This window comes from Fringilla coelebs, assembly GCF_963513975.1.
Source record: "Fringilla coelebs genome assembly, chromosome: 14".
NCBI lineage: Eukaryota > Metazoa > Chordata > Aves > Passeriformes > Fringillidae > Fringilla > Fringilla coelebs.
In genome coordinates, this window is record NC_140040.1 from 15,969,981 (window position 1) to 15,987,916 (window position 17,936).

General features: G+C 39.1%; 1 protein-coding gene across 4 annotated transcripts in view; it reads right to left on the minus strand.

Annotated features, from left to right (window-relative positions):
* ANKRD27 (ankyrin repeat domain 27) overlaps positions 1-17,936 on the minus strand; it is a 54,434-nt gene that overhangs the window by 15,578 nt on the left and 20,920 nt on the right. For all 4 annotated transcript variants that reach the window (XM_084215175.1, XM_084215172.1, XM_084215173.1 and 1 more), the window contains exons 2-20: positions 17,617-17,747; positions 16,900-17,010; positions 16,093-16,249; positions 14,278-14,432; positions 13,912-13,971; positions 13,765-13,818; positions 13,613-13,678; positions 13,457-13,533; positions 12,984-13,105; positions 12,006-12,084; positions 11,044-11,176; positions 6,424-6,516; positions 5,499-5,626; positions 4,973-5,055; positions 4,107-4,222; positions 3,278-3,370; positions 2,717-2,914; positions 2,356-2,415; positions 2,102-2,221 (exon numbers count right to left, since the gene is read on the minus strand). In XM_084215175.1, the coding sequence (XP_084071301.1) occupies positions 2,102-2,221; positions 2,356-2,415; positions 2,717-2,914; positions 3,278-3,370; positions 4,107-4,222; positions 4,973-5,055; positions 5,499-5,626; positions 6,424-6,516; positions 11,044-11,176; positions 12,006-12,084; positions 12,984-13,105; positions 13,457-13,533; positions 13,613-13,678; positions 13,765-13,818; positions 13,912-13,971; positions 14,278-14,432; positions 16,093-16,249; positions 16,900-17,010; positions 17,617-17,718 (2,007 nt within the window). In that variant the 5' untranslated portion in view covers positions 17,719-17,747. The remainder of the gene's footprint in view (positions 1-2,101; positions 2,222-2,355; positions 2,416-2,716; positions 2,915-3,277; positions 3,371-4,106; positions 4,223-4,972; positions 5,056-5,498; positions 5,627-6,423; positions 6,517-11,043; positions 11,177-12,005; positions 12,085-12,983; positions 13,106-13,456; positions 13,534-13,612; positions 13,679-13,764; positions 13,819-13,911; positions 13,972-14,277; positions 14,433-16,092; positions 16,250-16,899; positions 17,011-17,616; positions 17,748-17,936) is intronic.

Genomic DNA, 17,936 nt, shown 5'->3' on the forward strand with positions numbered 1-17,936 from the left:
CAGAATCTATGATACTTGGATTTTCCTTTCCTAATTTTGAATGTCTAAAAGTCAGCTGTCTAAATCACAGCCAGGCATTTGATTTTTAAACTCCCTCTCTGGAAACTACAGAACAGAAACTGCAGGACAGAATACAGTCAACAAATAACACCTGAGTGTAACTCAGGTCAGACTAAGCATGTCTGAGATTAACTCCTCTCTGAAGTGAATTTCCCTCCACTGACTGAGGGGGGGAAATAGATGTCTGAAGTGAAGACAACTGTCTTCCAGAACTTGGCTGAATCCCAGTCTCTCCACATATACAGCTAAAATGGATTACATACACTAGGGAGGGCTGTGCCTCCCCTAAACTTCCCCTGATCACACAGTATAATGTCACTGGAGAAGGTAGAGCTCTTAAGGATTTTTCAGGAGTCACCTTCTGCCAGACAAGACACCTAACAGTAACAGCAATGACCCACAAGCTCTGATAATTTCTTTCCAAAAATAACAACTTTCTTTAACTACTAAAAGCTGTCTCAGGCCCTAGCAGTGGTACATTTGTTATGCATCTTATAGATAATTTATTAAGAGTACTCAGGGTAAAATGTCTGCTACATGCACTCCCCATCTTTCCAGTTTGTTTTCTCACTCTTCCATGGAACAGAACCTTCCTTTAAATGTAAAAATAGAAGAAACAAATCTATTACAGTTCACCTGCATGGCCAGTTTTTCAGCTGCTGAACAGAAACTCTGCATGGAGATTTTAGTTCCAACAGAGCAAGTCCCAAATTTATGATCCTGGCTCTTTCACTCTCTCTTTTCTAAGTCATAATAAACAAGCCACTATGACTGGCTCATTTAAGAGTTTTAATTCAGTATTGATTAAACAAGGTCTGACTGGATTCCCTTAATCCAAGGTGCAAACCTTGAAATCTGGAATACTGACTGTATCACTTTCCCACTGCTTCCAGTGGTGTTTCCTTCATGGAGCTCTTTCAGCATCAGGCTCTTGCCTCTTTGAGCAGGGAGCCCAGGTGAAACTTGGCAAACAGAAATCAACTAAAGCTGGATTACAGAGAAGGTCATTAACCCCAAGGACCTCAGGTGTAAGCAGTTTGTAATCTTTTTCCCTGGTTTGAACTGCAGTCTTAGCACTTGGGTGTGATAAATTTGTTCCTTCAAAGAAAAAGAAATCCTTGATCTACAAGGAGAACTTATTTAGAGTGTTTGACTGTGTACAAACAGGGAGGTCCAGCCCTACACCGAGCCTCTCCCAGAGCAATTCAAGTGTGAAATCATATTGTCAGTCAAAATTTGCATCTTTGTGTTTCTTGAATATTTTTAGAGAACTGAAACTTCTGGCAAAAAAAAGAAGCTTTTAATACCAGGAAAAGGAAATATTTGAATGTAGTGGTGATATTGAGAGAAACACACTTAGGAGGTCAATTTGGAAACAAATAATGAATAGGCAGACTAGGAAAAATAAAAAGAAGCATCAGAATGAGTAGTGGATGATATGACAGTCTTGGGAAGGGGTAACAAGTGTGGATCTGAGATCCCACAGGAAAAAATTCAGAGGATACCATCTGGTGTGGACAGAGCAAAATCAGCAAACACATACATGCAAGATATTTAATTTATAGTCTGTACTTCTTCACTTGTTACAAAATTGATTCCCATGCCTATTTGAAAGCATGTCTTGTGTCTTAACATTCCAGTTTGTTGTTGGCCAGCATGGCTGTACTAGTCTCTTTTCCCTGACAGATTTTCTAAGCTAACAGTGGCACTTAATTCCTGGATGGGACAGCCAGGGCCTTGGGGCACTGACTGCCACTGTACTTTGGTAAACCTCAACAAATTCTCAAATTACATAGCTAACTTCAATAAATATGAACAACTACTTCAGAGATGGTGTCAGTTTGCCCCAAAAATAACCAACAGAGCAGTTGAAGTCACACAAAAATAAGCACTGAGATGACAATCCCCTGAGGACAGCAGTTATTTTCCAAACCAGACAGAAGGCTATTCCTGAGGAAGCAGTTAAAAACACTGGGGCAAATTATCATTCTTCTAGCTTCCCTCACTTTGCTGATTATCAAAACCTATACCTCAGTCTTACCTCTTTATAATTGTTTTTTGCTTCTTCTTGCCTAATATCAGTTGATGCTGATGACAGGCTTGAGACAGATGATCCTCTGCTGAAAGTTTCTGCTGAGTGCTGAGGAGACCTAAGCGGTGACTTACAGTTGGAAAAAAACACATAAAAATCAATCAAACAAACAAACAAACAAACAAACAACCAGAAAAGGTGAAATATCAAATAAAGGGGGTTAAGCATAGGCAAGAAACAATTTAGCTTGCATGGGCTGTTACCTCAGAAGCACTCTGTCCTCTTTCAAATGTCAGGTAGTTTGCTTCCATCAATGACAGAATCTGCACAAAAATGTTAAAGAGAGCCAATGTAACTCCACTCATAGAGGAATCTATGGACTGAAACACAAATGAGCTGACAACCTAATAATTAGTAACAGAACATGACTGAGCAGATTAGAAGTACCCATTTACAAGTTCTGTTCTATCCCAGAGTGTATTCCCACTGCTGGAGTTGAAATGGGACCTGTCTTCCTCAGAGTGAAACATGCATTTTAATAGTGAAAGCCTCTTAGCAGCGAACATCTCCACCTCTGTGGTGTTGCATCAGAAAGCAATCAGGCTGGAAGATGAAGAGGAATACCTTGGAATTCAATGCACACTGCAGGGAAGTCTCTTTCATCCTGTTCTGAATTTCTGGGTTTGCCCCATTTTGCAAGAGCACTTCAATGATGCCCTGATAGCCCCAGCGAGCAGCAATGTGCAGAGGAGTGTCTCCCTTCTCATTGCCAATATCCAGCCTGCAGGAGTGCACATCATAGTACACCAAAGCCTTGACACACTGGGAAGAAAAGGAAAGCTATCAATAAATTATAGTGTTGTGTCTCAGCTCAGACAACAGGCACAATCCTGAAAGGTTTGTTTTTATTGCTGCTTATGTAAGCCATTACCTAAAGAGAAGGCTTTAGTGGTTCAGGGCTGTTAAATAAAGAGTTAAACAACCAGATTTGCAAAGCACTGCTGTCTTCAATCTTTAAAATTGCTACGAACTACCAAATAAAGTCCTCATTTAGAGCATTAAACAATTTAGCCTTCAAATATTTTTATTTACTTTTTAAAATATGTAAGTTTAGTGCTAATTTGCATCAGTTTAATTCCATTGCATTAGAATGCCCATTTGGTTTGATACAAAACAATTACTTACATCCTCATGACCATAAGTGCAGGCTAAATGAAGTGGAGTATTTCCATTATTGTCCTGAACATCAGTACTTGCCTTGTAGTGCAATAAGAGCAGCTTAAAAGAAAAACAAAAGTAGACATTTAAGTAGCTAAAAAATTAATGCACAAACAATTATTACTCTGCAGATTCCTTTAGGGTTCTGGCATGATGAAGCACTTCATGATGCACTAGCACTGCCTCCTGTTTCAGACACCACCCTCTTGGCAGTGCAGCACTCACTGTTTGTGCCCTACCTTGAGAATCACAAAGTCTCTTACATATTCAGAATTTTAACTGAAAAAAATGAAATCTCTACTGCAGCAAACACTGCAATGTGTTCACTACATCATCTACCTCACATTTCAAGAGCCTAGGCAAGTGAAGACAACTTTATTTCAACAATGCTAATTAAAGAACATCACATACATTAAATTCAAGCAGACAATAATTACTGTAGTTACAGTCTATCCTAAACACAGTGTGAAGCATTTAACTCAGCCCAATGGCTGCAATGGTTGCTCTGTCTCAAGCAAGAGCAGAGATGCTCTCCATCTGTATTATGTATTGGACATTTGTGTTAATAAAGTGGATGAGTTGTGCAGAGCTGCCAGCTGGTTATTACCAATGGCTGAAAACCTTGCAGTAGGAGAAAAAATAAAATATCTTGCAAACTACAATGATGAAAGATCCTCCATTCTGACAGCTTACACAGCTCTGGTAAAAAGCTCCCCAGAAGATCTAAATGGCAGCAACAGTAGCAGAGCTTAGTAAGAGTCATGCATTTATTATTTAGGTTAGGTGTTGTGCTTACTGTAACATTCTGATATCCCTTCTGACAGGCGAGGTGAAGGGGAGTTGAACCGTGGTAATCTGTGGCATTGACAATGGCTCCTTTGGCTACCAGTAAATCCACTAATGAAGTCTGACCTTGGAAAAGAAACATTCAAAGAAAGGTGTAAACTTTGCACAAGAACACTGCTACTTTTCCAATTCAAACAGGGACTATAAACCAAGATACTCTGCATTTCTACATATTATGTTTCCATACACTGCATAGTCACTGCCATGGTACTTGGGGATTTTTTTGTGGCAGATATTTCAATGTCAAAGCCCCATAAAAGAACCTCCAGCTAAAAGCAAGGTATATTTGTATCCTACAAGTAACAAAAGAGATATTTGGATTCAGTATAATAACAAGAAAGGAAATTATAAATAAGAAACCACCCACTAAGAAAATAATACAGCTTCTAGTAAAAGGAAAATCGATTACATAATGAACATTATAGTACAGGTGTTACAGCTCTACAATGCATAAGCAGCTGCAGGAAAGAGAAAAGTCATTTCTCAGTCTGCCAGTCCTTTAAAACAAGACTGATTTCTGAGGACATATCTTTACTTTTTTCAAAGCTGAAGAAAGAACCACTGTGGCTACCACTGTGGCAAAAATAGAGTCAAAAACCAAAGATTAATTCAGCCATAAGAAACCGAGCCTAAAAGAATATACAACAACTTCAGTCTGTGCTCAGATAGAAAGAGCAAAGTTTCAATAGCAAAGAAGCAAAAAAACAACTTAATACAGAATTCCAACTTTAATACAAAGGTGGGAAACAGGCTGACATAAAGCCACAAAAGCAAAAGGAGGAGGAAACTCTGGTGCAGAACAGCAAGCCCACTCACCACAAATAGCAGCTATATGAAGTGGAGTGTATCCCCGGTCATCTCGGGAAAAGGGAGTGATAATGGAAGGGTCATTCAGTTTCCTTTAAAACACAATGGTTTGAAAGCAGCTTAATTACCCAGGTGGTGGCAGGAAGGAGGTGAGAAAGGGAAAAGCTGCCACGGATGGCAAAAAAGTGATTTTGGAGCTTTTTATCCTCTTACACTGACAAATTATTCCATATTATACATCTTGTTAAGAGAAGTGGGTTAGTGCCAGATCTGTAAGTTTGATTCAAGAGAAGAAGCACCGTGTTTACCAAAGCCCACACAGGCTCCATCAGAGAATGGGTGGGTTCCAAAGGATTCTGTATGTTCCCAATATTTCTTCTGTTTTTTCAAACCACACACACCCACATGCTCTCCACTACAGCCTGAAGTGCTCCCAAACTCCTCTATAACCAAAAGCAGCATACTTCCTGAAGGAAAGCTTAGATAAAGGCTTCTACACAGCTTTCTATGCATTTGTGGGGTGAAGATTGCTCACCCAGAAACCAGCTTCTCGCATTTGTCACAGTAACACAGCGGGTGACACATTTTCTGTACAGTGTCCTTATCACTGTCACCTTGACTTAGCAGCCGCTCCACTTCCTCCTGATCACCTGAAGCTATATGCTACAAAAAAACAAGAGAAGAGAGAATGAGAAACCAATATAAAAAGCCTCCTTTTAAGACAAAAAAGCCAAGAGTAATTTACTGAAGCACAAAATGAAAGGACTCGATTATGAAAGACGTATTCAAGCATTAGAAAGCAGAAATGAACAATGTCACAGCACAAAACCCCCTAATGGGCATTCAGTATTAAAAAGAAACTGTTCTTGGCTTACTTCACTTTCTATAAAAAAATTAAAACAATTCCTATTGTCCTCTTTAGACTCAATCATGAAATTGAGCTCCCTCTGTGCAAAAACATGTCTATAAAATTACTAAGTCTCCAGCCATAAGCTGTGAACACATATAATTAGAAGCTCTGCTTTGTGTCCTTGTATAGGCAAAATTCTTTTAGAATGACAGTATGAGATTAACAGATAATATGAAGTAGCTGTCAGGTGACTATATTTAAATTATTTCAGAAAATTCTTCCAATTTTGAGCACTAAAAGCTGTGAGACACAAGCAGTGTCACATCTGTGCAGTAAATGGGCCACACAATACCAACAGCAGTAGCATTTCATCCTCATTGGCTTCTATATTTCATATAACATGTACTGAAATCCATAGGATTATATTATGTTAGCAAGGCTTTGGCACAGAAATGTACTCGATTCAAAAGACACTTTTAGACCTACTAAAAGACATTTCACATTATTAATGTAATTAAACCTTCATTACATTCCAGACAACTGCAGAAAGGGAGGGGTATAAACATGAAATGTGCAAATACATACATATTCTGCCATAAAAGTTATTAACCTTAAACAAGCAGTCTATTGGTGCAGCAGACATCTGGGACAATAAGTTCATCCTTTGCCTTAAGAGCAGCTTGTCACACAGACTCTCAGATTCCTGAAAATAAAACAGATAGATTGATTATTTATATAGTCACCTACAGGCAAAAGTGCAGAACCTTAACAGGAAATTAAATTTTAAAAATATTAAACACTTATTTGCTATGTGTGAATTATCAGACACATGTGAAATCTGAATCAGCTTCAGTTTTAAGATTTTGAGACATAAAAGACTGGGTACCCATAGAAATAATAAGCAGATGTTCACCAGAATATTCCTTTACTGAAATTCACTGTGAATTAACATTAATGAAATTATGGCAGTACCATCTAAAAAAGAACACAGCAAAACTAAAAAATAGATATCAAAGAAAGCATGAACTGTAAGAGGTACAACACAGCTTTCTCAAGAGGAGAAAATAAGGCAAATTCACATAGAACATGTCTACTGATGGCTACTAAAAAGGATGACCCAGATACAACTGTGACTCAAAGAATTCTGAACTCCACTGCTGTCTGAAAAATAGAAGATTGCACCAGGCAAAGCATTGCTCTGCAGCAGATCCATCTGTGTATCCATCTCTGAGCCAAGCAGATACAGCTGCAACCCTTGCATCAGTACTCAGAGACAGCTGAAGATACACTTCAGGATGCACTAAAGAATATAAATGCCTCCAAAACCAGGTGAAAATTATTGAGTTGGATTTTGAGGTGGCAGCACTGACCCTCCCATGAAATAAAACAACCTAAGGAAAGCAGTTCCTAAGAACGCAGATGGAAACTTTTGCATGTGGCTGGTTCTGATGCACAGCTGATTATGGCTGGCAGTGGTGCAGTTCAGGATAATGGCACTCCAGAAATGGAAAGACTTCAGCCTCCATAAAACAGAAAACCACTGCATTTAAGACACACACCCACATATCAGGCAAACTTCAATGGTTTAGGATCTGGGCTATGGCTTTTGCAATTAAAGACCAGATGTAAATGAGCAAAACCATTCTGACTCCATTCTTATATTAGCAAGTCAGCATGAAATCTGAGCCTCATAAACTGCAAGTAAACAACACCACTTGATTCAGACTTTCTAGAAATTAGGACTATTCCTGTTTCAAAATCAACACAGATGCCTCTCATAAAGCTGTCCAAAAAACCCTTAAGAGTTCAGCAAATAATGTCATTTAAAACATGTTTGTGAGATCTGGAGATCTCACAAACAGAAACTTTTTCTCTGTCCTTCACAGGAAGTTGTTTGTATTTAGATACATGAAGGTGACAAATATTCACCAACCTTTTCAAACCTCTCTACTTTAGCTAAGGATACCCAAGCATACCTTCTCAGAATTACAAGGCATGTAACACTGGTCTCCTTAGATAGATTCTTCACTATGAATAGGAATAACTTCCCTAAGAAATACTTGATCAAAAGTTTAACTGCTGGTACAAGTTCCTAATGTCTAATCAGAATTTCTAGTGTGGATGCTCACAGACAGCTTCATACTTTCACTGTGGAGAATCTAAGTAAAATTAGCAAGAACTACTGCAGTTTTAGAACTGCTCCTTCCACAGTGTGTGTCTTCAAGGGAAGTGCTCCCCAAGTGGAATCATTATTTTGAGTCACATGAGACAGTAACTATAATGCAGCAGTATTATATATTTATTATATAAATCAGAATAAAAAGAGCCCAGGTGAAACCATGTATCTTCAATAGTGAAATATGGAATGACAAGAATCAGATATTCACTGAAGGATTAAGCAAGTTGGGGCCTTCAAAGTCAGAATCCACTTGTACCAGCTTTACTTACAGCCCAGGAATTTGTATTTCTTTTAAAAAGAGATTGCTTGGAGTGGGACTTTCAGGTATTTTAAGGGTATGTTGTCTAGAAAATACACACCCAAACATTAATGACCTTTTTAATCTAATACTACAATGTGTAGAAAAAGAAAATATTTGTACCTATGAGAGTGTACCTTTGTAATCATCTTTCCCAAGTCATTCCCCCAGATTACAACTGATAACTTGGAGGACATACAGGTGGCAGAAGCCAGAAGAGGAACTCTTGAACACAAACTAAGTGTAATAAAGTGTTTGGTGGGGAGGGGGAGTAGGGATCATTTCCCCATCTGAAGCTCTTCCCACACATGAAACAAAATGATGCCTATTCCCTCATGGCTGGCTCTGACTCCCTATTTTTTTTATACCTCACTTGAACCCTCTGAACTTGAGAGTCTTACTGCACATTAGCTGTGCAAAGGAATGAGCCAGTATCCAACACTTATTAACAGGAATTCTAATTGAATCATGTTGACAATTCAGAATGTAAAATTGACTCTCTCATGCTTTACAGGCTCCTCTCTTCCCCACAAAGGGTCTCACAAGGACTTGCATGACCTTGGGTGGAGGGATTTGGCAAGAAGTCCTGAGTGCAATTCACTTACTGACAGCAGGGTGAGAATGTGCCCACTATCCCTCAGGGTACATTAGTCCCCTGCTGAGTTTCTTTCTGGAGTAATCTTCATTAGGGATTGGACAGCAGCATTACTCAGCTGCCAGCAGCTCCATCTGAAGCCAGCTATAAAATTAAGCATAACCACATAAGGGGCTGTAATGAAGCCCCAGGGCACAGCAATGCTCCTGCTCACTTCAATCCCACAGCCCCTTCCAGCACAATCTGGAGAAGGAAATCATAGAGCAGCAAGATGACAGCTGCTGCTGCTTCAAAGTTCATCCCCTCTACCAGAGAGTAAAGGACATATCTCAGCTGGTAACTTCATGAAGGCAGAACAATGCTCCACCACTTCCTCACTACTCTTTTTCCATTTCCAGCTCAGTCTCTTTGCATTGTGTGCCACCTTCTCCTGCTCAGGAGAAAAGGGTGGTCTGGCTGTTTCCTTTCCAGCTGTGTTAAGGGCAAGTTGTCCCTCACTTCATCCTCAGGGTTCTGCTGCCCTCCAGCCAGGCTGACTCCAAGGAAAGGCAATGCAAGAGGCCTTTGTGTTACACATTCACCCTGAAGTGATGAAGTTCTCTGGGTCTGGAGCTAATCCAGCTGAAGTATGGGCAGAAACACTAATGGCTTGCTCCTCTCGTGGTGCAGCCACTGAATTCCTCATTTAGACTTCTCAAATATATAGTTTATCTGCCAAGACAGGTGCCTCCCAAAGAACTATAGTACCTTAATGGAAGTGGCACTTAAGTTACAACACTGGAATGCAATCCCAGCGTAAAAGCTGCTATTCTCAACTACACCAAAAGGGATAGGATCAGGCATTTAATAGGAAACACTCTATTCTAGAAATTTAAGAGCAGTATATTCTATCTTAGTTTGCTGGCATTGCTGTGGAAGACAATTCTACTTTGGCTTCAGTTTTCTTTCAGAGCACCAGCTTTGCTCTTTGTATATTGCTTGTGAATGACAGCCAAGTGACTGCAGGAAGCAAAATCATATAGCAGGTTGTTTCTTTTAAACTAACATTTTTATTTTTTTGAATATAATTCAATTACAGACAAGAAATACCATTCTCTTTGCACAATATGAAAGTGTTGGTTTGTTTTTTGATTTTTTTTTTTGAGTGTACAAAGTTTATGGAAAAATCCCAAGAAAAGGACAAAACCAAAAACAGCAAGAGGCCAAAATGTTACATTAAGTGCTTCTTAAGACTGTGCCCCAGGTTGTCCCATCCCAAGCCCTGCACAGTGAACCATTGCTCTGGCCCCTGCAGTTAGACTCCAGTGCTTTGCAGTTGGGCAGACTGAGACACATTGAATTCACTCTGGTGCCACGTTCACTCCTTTTGGTGTCCACATCAGCTCAGGAAAACCTAGTTTTACAACAGTAGAAAATTTTACAGGAGTGGTAAGACTGAATTCCTTGACTAAATAATCTACAAAGTTCTTAAATTATTGAAGTCTCTGAGGTCACATCAGCATCACCCTTGACTGGCCTGCAGGGATGTGACCAGACTGACAGCAGGTCTAGTTGCCCAGTAGGAAATCATGCATCCACAGATTTCCTGCCCCTGCTAGGTCAGAGATCTCAAGAGCCAAATTTGACCTACAAGCAGCACCTTATCACAGCCCTGCACCCCCCTAAGCCATCAACTCAGTGCAGCATTGTAACCCATGCTGCAAACACATGGAATTCCTCCAGTATGAAGATTTACTGAATAATTCTAAATTACACTGCTGCCTCCATTCTGCTAGCACAGCTAAGCTTTTTTAAATTACACAAAAATTTAAGCTATGCCTGCTCCCAAGTACTGCACTTTCACAATCATTGTAGAATACAAACAGGAGACTCATCTGTAGAAAACAGTGCTGTCATTTCTCCTCTAATCATATAAAGAGGCAGACTTCAGATTTAGGTACCTCCTCAAGAAGTATGCAATGAACAAAATATTGGTACATAATTAAAGACTTCATTATAATAATTTAAGTAAATTTAGCATTTGCTTCAGGTAGTCACCTCTACTCATTTTTTAAACAAAAGAAGGAAATTCTTATGGTAGTTATTTGTATCCTCTGGCTGGATTTACACCCACAATGGTACTACAAGGTATCAAGCAGGCATTTTAAGAGTAGCTTACTGTTGATCTGTCCAGGAGGTTGCCCTGGCGGATGTATTCGATCGCAGCCTCAATGGAGGTCAGGCAGTACCCCAGCTCATCCTTCACTGAGCTGCAGAGCCTGAAGTTCTTTATGTAACTCAAGTTGGCCATCCTGAAAAGGAAAAAGTTAAAGTTGTGAACCACTGAAACTAAGACACTAGCATGGAATATTGCAGCTCATCTTAGGCAATCCAGGCAGACAATAGGGTGAGTTGGAAAAAAGCTTCTAAAAAGCTTGTTAGGCCAGCAATATGGCTGTTCTGAGCTTGGAGAGTGACCAGATCTCTACTTATCTCTTAAATATTCAATGAAGAGTTATCAACTGGATGGAATGAATGGAAGGATAAGGACAATAGTGGGAGATGAACATCTTTGAAGTGAGTGAAGCAATGTTTCCAGCACCATAAGCACCACAGTGATAGCTACAAGATAAAGGCCAAATGCTGATTTCAGAGGTTCAGGATAGAATAAAACTGAGAATCAGTTCAGGTACAGCTGGAAGATTTAGACAGACTTTTACTGAAAATGAGGAGACACAATGGCACAAGCTAGCAGGAAGCAATTAAACATCCACATCTAATTTCTCTGTAAGAAATGCACCAAATCTTGACAAGGAAAAAGGTGTCACAGCTCCCAACACAGATGAAAGAACCACTCTGTGAAGGCTGTATTAACACACAGATTTGGTTGAGAGATAGCCTCCCACTACAACTTTTTTCTAGGCTGAGAATCAAAACAAAGGCACATTCCTGATAGCTCCCTCATTTAGTTACACACATTACATATCTTTGCTATTTGTCCTATAAAACATTTTCTGCATTTCAACAGGACCTCGTACACTTTCAGTAAGTTATTACTTTGTATTCAGAAACATTTGTCCCTACAGCAGCACTACACAAGATGGTAGGAAGGAGTTCTGTATCGCTAAAGAAGTTACATACCAGTTTGGGATTTCTGTTTTTACAAGCAAATAGAGCAAAACAGAGAGAAGATCATCTGCACACATGGTTTCCATGTTAACTAAAAAAAAAAGAATTCATGTTTGGTATTAGTCATGTCATGGTTCAAATCAAGTGCAATAACTATGAAGTTCTGCTTCTTAAGACTAAGGGCCAGCTCTGCTAGTAGAGAATGCATGGAGAGCCCAGGGCAGGCCTCCAAATGTTCTCAATCTGCCACTGAAACAGTCTGCCAGGAGCCAACACACAGATGCAGTTTGTGCAGTACACACTGCAATATTTGACTAGCATCCCTCCCTTCCCACACAGCAAGGGCCAGTGCATTAGCTCAAGATTTCTGAAATTCTTGAGGGCAAAGACTAGGCTCAAAGCTGATACACTTTTCCATAACCCAGCTGTCTCCCTAGGGAAGAGAAGAAGTAGGGAAAGCATAACTTCACTGTGCTACTCTATTTGTTTTATCTAGCTTGAAAAGAAAAATATCTTCTCTTTTCAAGTTAAATAAAGTGCCAGGTTAAGAGGACTGTGCTTTTGCATCACAGAAATCATGTCTGCAATCCACAGCAGCACCATTTGTTTGGCCCCACCCATCTTTTGCATTTTGGCATCTCAAGAGTCTCAGTTTCAAGATGTCAAGGGGAGCATGGACAAACACACAAGAATGATCCAGCAGCAATCTCCAGCGTTTAAAATGGATCACCCTCAGTGTGCTGGCAGATATGAGCTTCTTACATGTCCAAGCTAAAGCATACACAAGCTAACCCAGCACCCCACCCCAGCTCACAGGAACCAGTGCTGACACACCTCCCTCACTTCCCCTCCCTTCTGCTCCGTTCAGAGACCTTAGAGACTCCAGCTCAGCTGTGTTTGATCCCCAAGAGTTATCCAAACACTTGCTTACATACTGAAGTGCTTTGTGTGCCAGTTCAGTTTAAAATTATGAATTGACTAATTACTGACCTCTTTGGCTTGGAGACTGCATAATAATTTGTACAACTTTACGCAGACAAAGCAGCTTCTGTTGAGGGGAAGTGCATTTGTTCAACTGACCCAGCTCTCGCTTTGCACGTGGTATATTAAAACTACAAAATAATTAGAAAGGAATGATTAGCATACAGAGTTCCTCTGCAGGATGTCCAAAGCCCAAGTTTTTACTTATTCAGAGCTGAGTTGAAGAATGGCTCCAAAATATTCCCACATCTACTCCAAGTGCACCTGCATTTCTGCATCCTTACATGGCTTAAAAACATAAAAGGAGCCAACCATCAATGCACAGACTGTCCTCATACGAGGACAAAGCTTCGATTCTACATCTCAAATAAAAGTATAAAAGAACTTGCTAGTGTCTGAAGGAAAACACTTTTTGGCTGGCATGATTCTATTTAAGACAGGATCTCAGTGACTCTTCAAGAATCCACAGTCATCTCTCTCACCTGAACTCAGGCTTCACTCCAATGTCTTTTTGCTGCAGGTCTTGAAGGCTCCTCGTGATTTTATTAAAATCAGCATCCTAATTAATAGAAAGGCAACAGGTTTTTTTCAATGCCTTAGATAAGCATCACTAGTATGTAGCAATCATGGAAACTTACCTCACTTGCCTCAATCGTCCCCACATATTTGAAGATTAGGTCATAAATAGCATGATGGATATACATCTGTAGAAAAAAACCCAGTATTTTAGGGATGAAAGGGAGAATTAAAAACAGCTTGCTAATTATTTTCTTTTATTTTAGATGCTTACTTCAACTGCTTGTTTGATCAGATTCATCTGCTCTTCTTGCTTTGCAAGCATCTTCTAGAAAAGCAAAGCCATAAACAGCAAGAGAAAGTCAGATAACTTACTGCCTAAGTAACACTGTACTATGTATTTAGGGGAGTAAGTCTTTACCAAGTGCGAATCTCTCAAAAGATGCTGCAGACATTTGGTATAAAGTGCATTGACAGAATCCTAGGAGAGAGAAAAGATAAAAGGCATCAGGTTCATGTTAATGGGACTTAAGGAGCAAAGCCTAAGTAAGTCATGTAAATCTCCCCTGTCTCCAAAGTGTACAGTATGGTAAGAGTTTGAGCAATAATAATTGCATTTACTAAACAGTCCAGATAGCGAAATTCTTAAATGTAAATTACCATTTCTCCCTCCTCCCCTTTCACAACTCAGGCTATTCTGACAGAAAAACTCAATAAGGCAAAGACAACAGCACCAGTGCAGCTAATTATATTTAGTAAATTAGACATCAGGAAGGAAGATACTGACTATGTAGTGGCGGAGGCTTTTCCTTTCGTGTTCTTTAAATGTCCTATAGAAAGATGCTATGTACTTATCAAGTCTCTCACAATGCCTTCCCAAGAACTCTCTAACATCTTCAATGTTTTTAAGAGAATAGGAGTTTGATGAAGCTGTAGATTCACCTAAAGTAAAAGCCAAGAATTAACACATAGGCTTAAAATATATATGCATGGTAAAATACATTTTGTCCCTACATATACAGCCAGCTTGTGTACACAAACATGAACTCAGCTCACTGCACCTTTAACTAGAGGTATTGCCTTTAATTAAAGAAGGTAGTAAGTCACATTTGAGCAGGCTCCCCTGCTTTTTATGTCAAGTGTTTATTTGGAATAGCTAAACCAGATTTCACTTTTTTTTTTTTTTACACTGGGATCATTCATTACCACATGCACTCAGCTTATGAGTTGTGTAAGTCAAGCTTGAAAGTAGAAGAAAAGCACATTACAGTGTTGACAGAGTGACCATGCAGGAAGCCAGGGTGCTTTAAGTGAGCTGCAAAAATCCCATCGTGGACTTTTACATAAGCTATTCTTTATTTAGACATGCTTTCTCTGAATGGGAGAGCAAAGTTACAGGAAGCAACATTAAAGCAAATCCACTTTTTTTCTGAATAAGACAACTGAATCCCTCACTTAGAAATTATGCCATTTTTCCAAAAATTATTTCTAGGCAAATCTTTCATCTTCAGTCAAAGGCAGGCAGCTAATAAGAGGCTTAAATCATTATATTCAAATTACTTTTGAAATTAGAAACTCATTCACTTCTGAAAGACTGTGATATGACTACATTAAGTAATGGCTATAAAAATATCACAAGAATAATTTCTGAGATATACATAAACACTTGCAGAATTTAAAGCTATATGAATGGCAGTGAGGTTGTTTCTGATTTTTTTTTTTAAAGCTTTCTACACTTCCCTCACAGTACTACTTTCACACTACCCTAGTACTACTTCTCTTTGCATTCACTAGTTTCAAATATTTTTATTTATTTAGGAAGACTAATGCTTTTACTTCAGAAAAAGCTGAAGCTTCTAAGCTCCTTAAGGAGCTTCTGTTCTTAATTAGACAACATGGATTGTTATACAGGTTCACAAGGACATGCTGTTAATATTCACAGTATTGATTGTACTCTTGAAAAGAGTGTCACAGCCTTCAGGAGCACTTTCAATGCAGGACAAAAATTGAGACATTCAACTTCATAAGTTGGGGACACCATCAGGAGGTTGTTACCTAACTCTGCCAGACTGAGAATCAAAACAAAGGCACATTCCTGATAGCTCCTTCATTTAGTTACACGTGTAACACATCTTTGCGATTTGTCCTATAAAACATTTTCTGCATTTCAACAGGACCTTGTACACTTTCAGTAAGTTATTACTGTGTGTTCTATCCCCCTACAAAGCAATCATGAAAGAATTTACCTCTCCAGTTTTTTGTGCATCCACCTTGCATCTCAAGACAGACATGATCACATTTAGGATTAATCCCTTTTTGAAGCAGTCAGCACTAAATTGAGCACAGCTAAGAAAAATCATGCTGGATTAAGTATTCCACAGATAATTCTTAATTCTACAGGATTTATGCCTCAGTCTCAGCACTAGTTTTGCTGGGAGCAACTTGGTATTTCTTTGCAGCAGCACACCAACATCTGGCCCAGCAAGCTCATTAAAAAGCTTTTAACCATGCCAACACTTTCCAAAATGAACACATTTATTAAGCACAAACACTAATTTGCTCACTGTGCAAAGGCAGCCACCAAACTGACACCAATACATACTCGAGCTTTCTGTTTTTTCCAAGGGATGAGCTATGCACAATATACTAAAGCTTTCTTCTTTTTCATTGTAAAAGGTTTCCTCAAAGAGAACAGGTACTGAGAGAGTATAATTAAAACCAGCTCCTAGAATGATGAGGTTTCCTTGTATGAAGATCTCCTGAAACAAGACAAAGAAGAACAAGTGTGAAACTGCCAGAAAAAAAAGGTGCTCTTTGGCTTCTGCTTCACAGTCACATTTCCAAGGGGGAGAAGAGAAACTTGCAAGGTGAGAAAGCTCCAAATTGGAGATATTTCACATTTTCATGCTGTGTTGACACTGAAACAAAGGCTCCTTCATTGGGCAGTGGCTGGCTGAACCTTGCTTACAGCTACTTCTTTTACAAGTCTACTGCTGGAGGAGGCTTCAGACAATCAGCAAGGTCTTGTTTGCAAATTTTAGAGCACTTTCAGTAGAAAGGAAATGAAAAAATCCCAGCAGTTTAAGAACAGGACTTAATCCCAGCCTCAGAAAAATTCCCCACACCTTGTGTGCATTTCTCACACCTGACTTTCTTTTCCCAGCAGCTCCAGTGAGGACATCTGGAACAGGAAAATCCTGATGGCAGCCTGCAAACTATCTCTAGCACAAGCTGTATGCCCAAGTTCTCAGACTATACTGCAAAATTACAAATGAAAACCCTGGGATCCTATGCAGTATCAGCCCTGCTTGCCTTGTCTGTAAGCATTAGTTCACACAATCAGTCACAGCAGCAGTGAATCACTTACTGGAGTGTCCCCAAGCCACATTCAGATATCAAACAGAAATACCTTTCCATTTAAGGTTTGAAAATTTTCTTCCAGAGGCTTCAGAACATAAGATTCAAACTGGCAGGTAGAAAGACTGTTGCTTGAAAGGCTTCCTTTGCATGGAACTAGCACCTAAAAAAAGTTAAATCATGTTTAAGAGAGAAATGCTGTGTATTACCAGCTATATAGCAATACCTTTTGTCCTTATGAGGCAAGCAATTAAATCAGGCTTTAAAATATTTACAGTAAACATACAGGAACTATAGGTGCTTATTTAAAAAAAGAGAGGTTACCACTAAACACACAGTCTAATAATTAATCCAGAAATTTCCCTTAGTAACTGATCTGAAAAAGGCTGACATGCAACTGAAGCAAACAATACTAAGGGAAGTAAATTAAATCTTTAGTTACTTAGCACCAGTCACAACTTCAAATGGCAACAGATGACTTAAAATTAAGCAGCTAATAAAGTGAAGCATATATTCAAACTCAAAGAAAAATCCATCAGAAAGAAAAATATCTAAGATAAATATCTTGGGATTAGGCCTACTACCTTGCAATATATCAAGAGGTCCATATCAGTAAATAACGTGCAACTTAAACTAAAACTTGTTCTGCTTCATTTCCAAGTTTTGTAGGCTTGAAATAATCTTTACATGTTTCAAAGCAGACATAAGATATAAGTTTAAATAGCTACTATTTACTAAGCAGCTTTTAAATACACTTTTTCATACTTACAATACCATGGAGTTCTGCAACTTTGCTGCACAGATCAGGACGTTGCTTCTGAATGGCCAAATAAAAGGGATTTTTCAAGATATCTTCATCATACATAGCCATATGGACTTCAGATATTCCAAGGAGATGTTCTAAAACACATGGAGAATGGCTGATGTATCATACATGGTATCTGTTAAAACATAATATTTGGGAATACCCAGGGGCAGTTTGATTCTCTTTGTACAAAAGGAAAAAGCACTTTCAGGTCTTGATGTAAGCAGCCAATGGCATTGCTTAACTACTATTAGAAGTTATTCAGACAGAATATTTTTCATGAT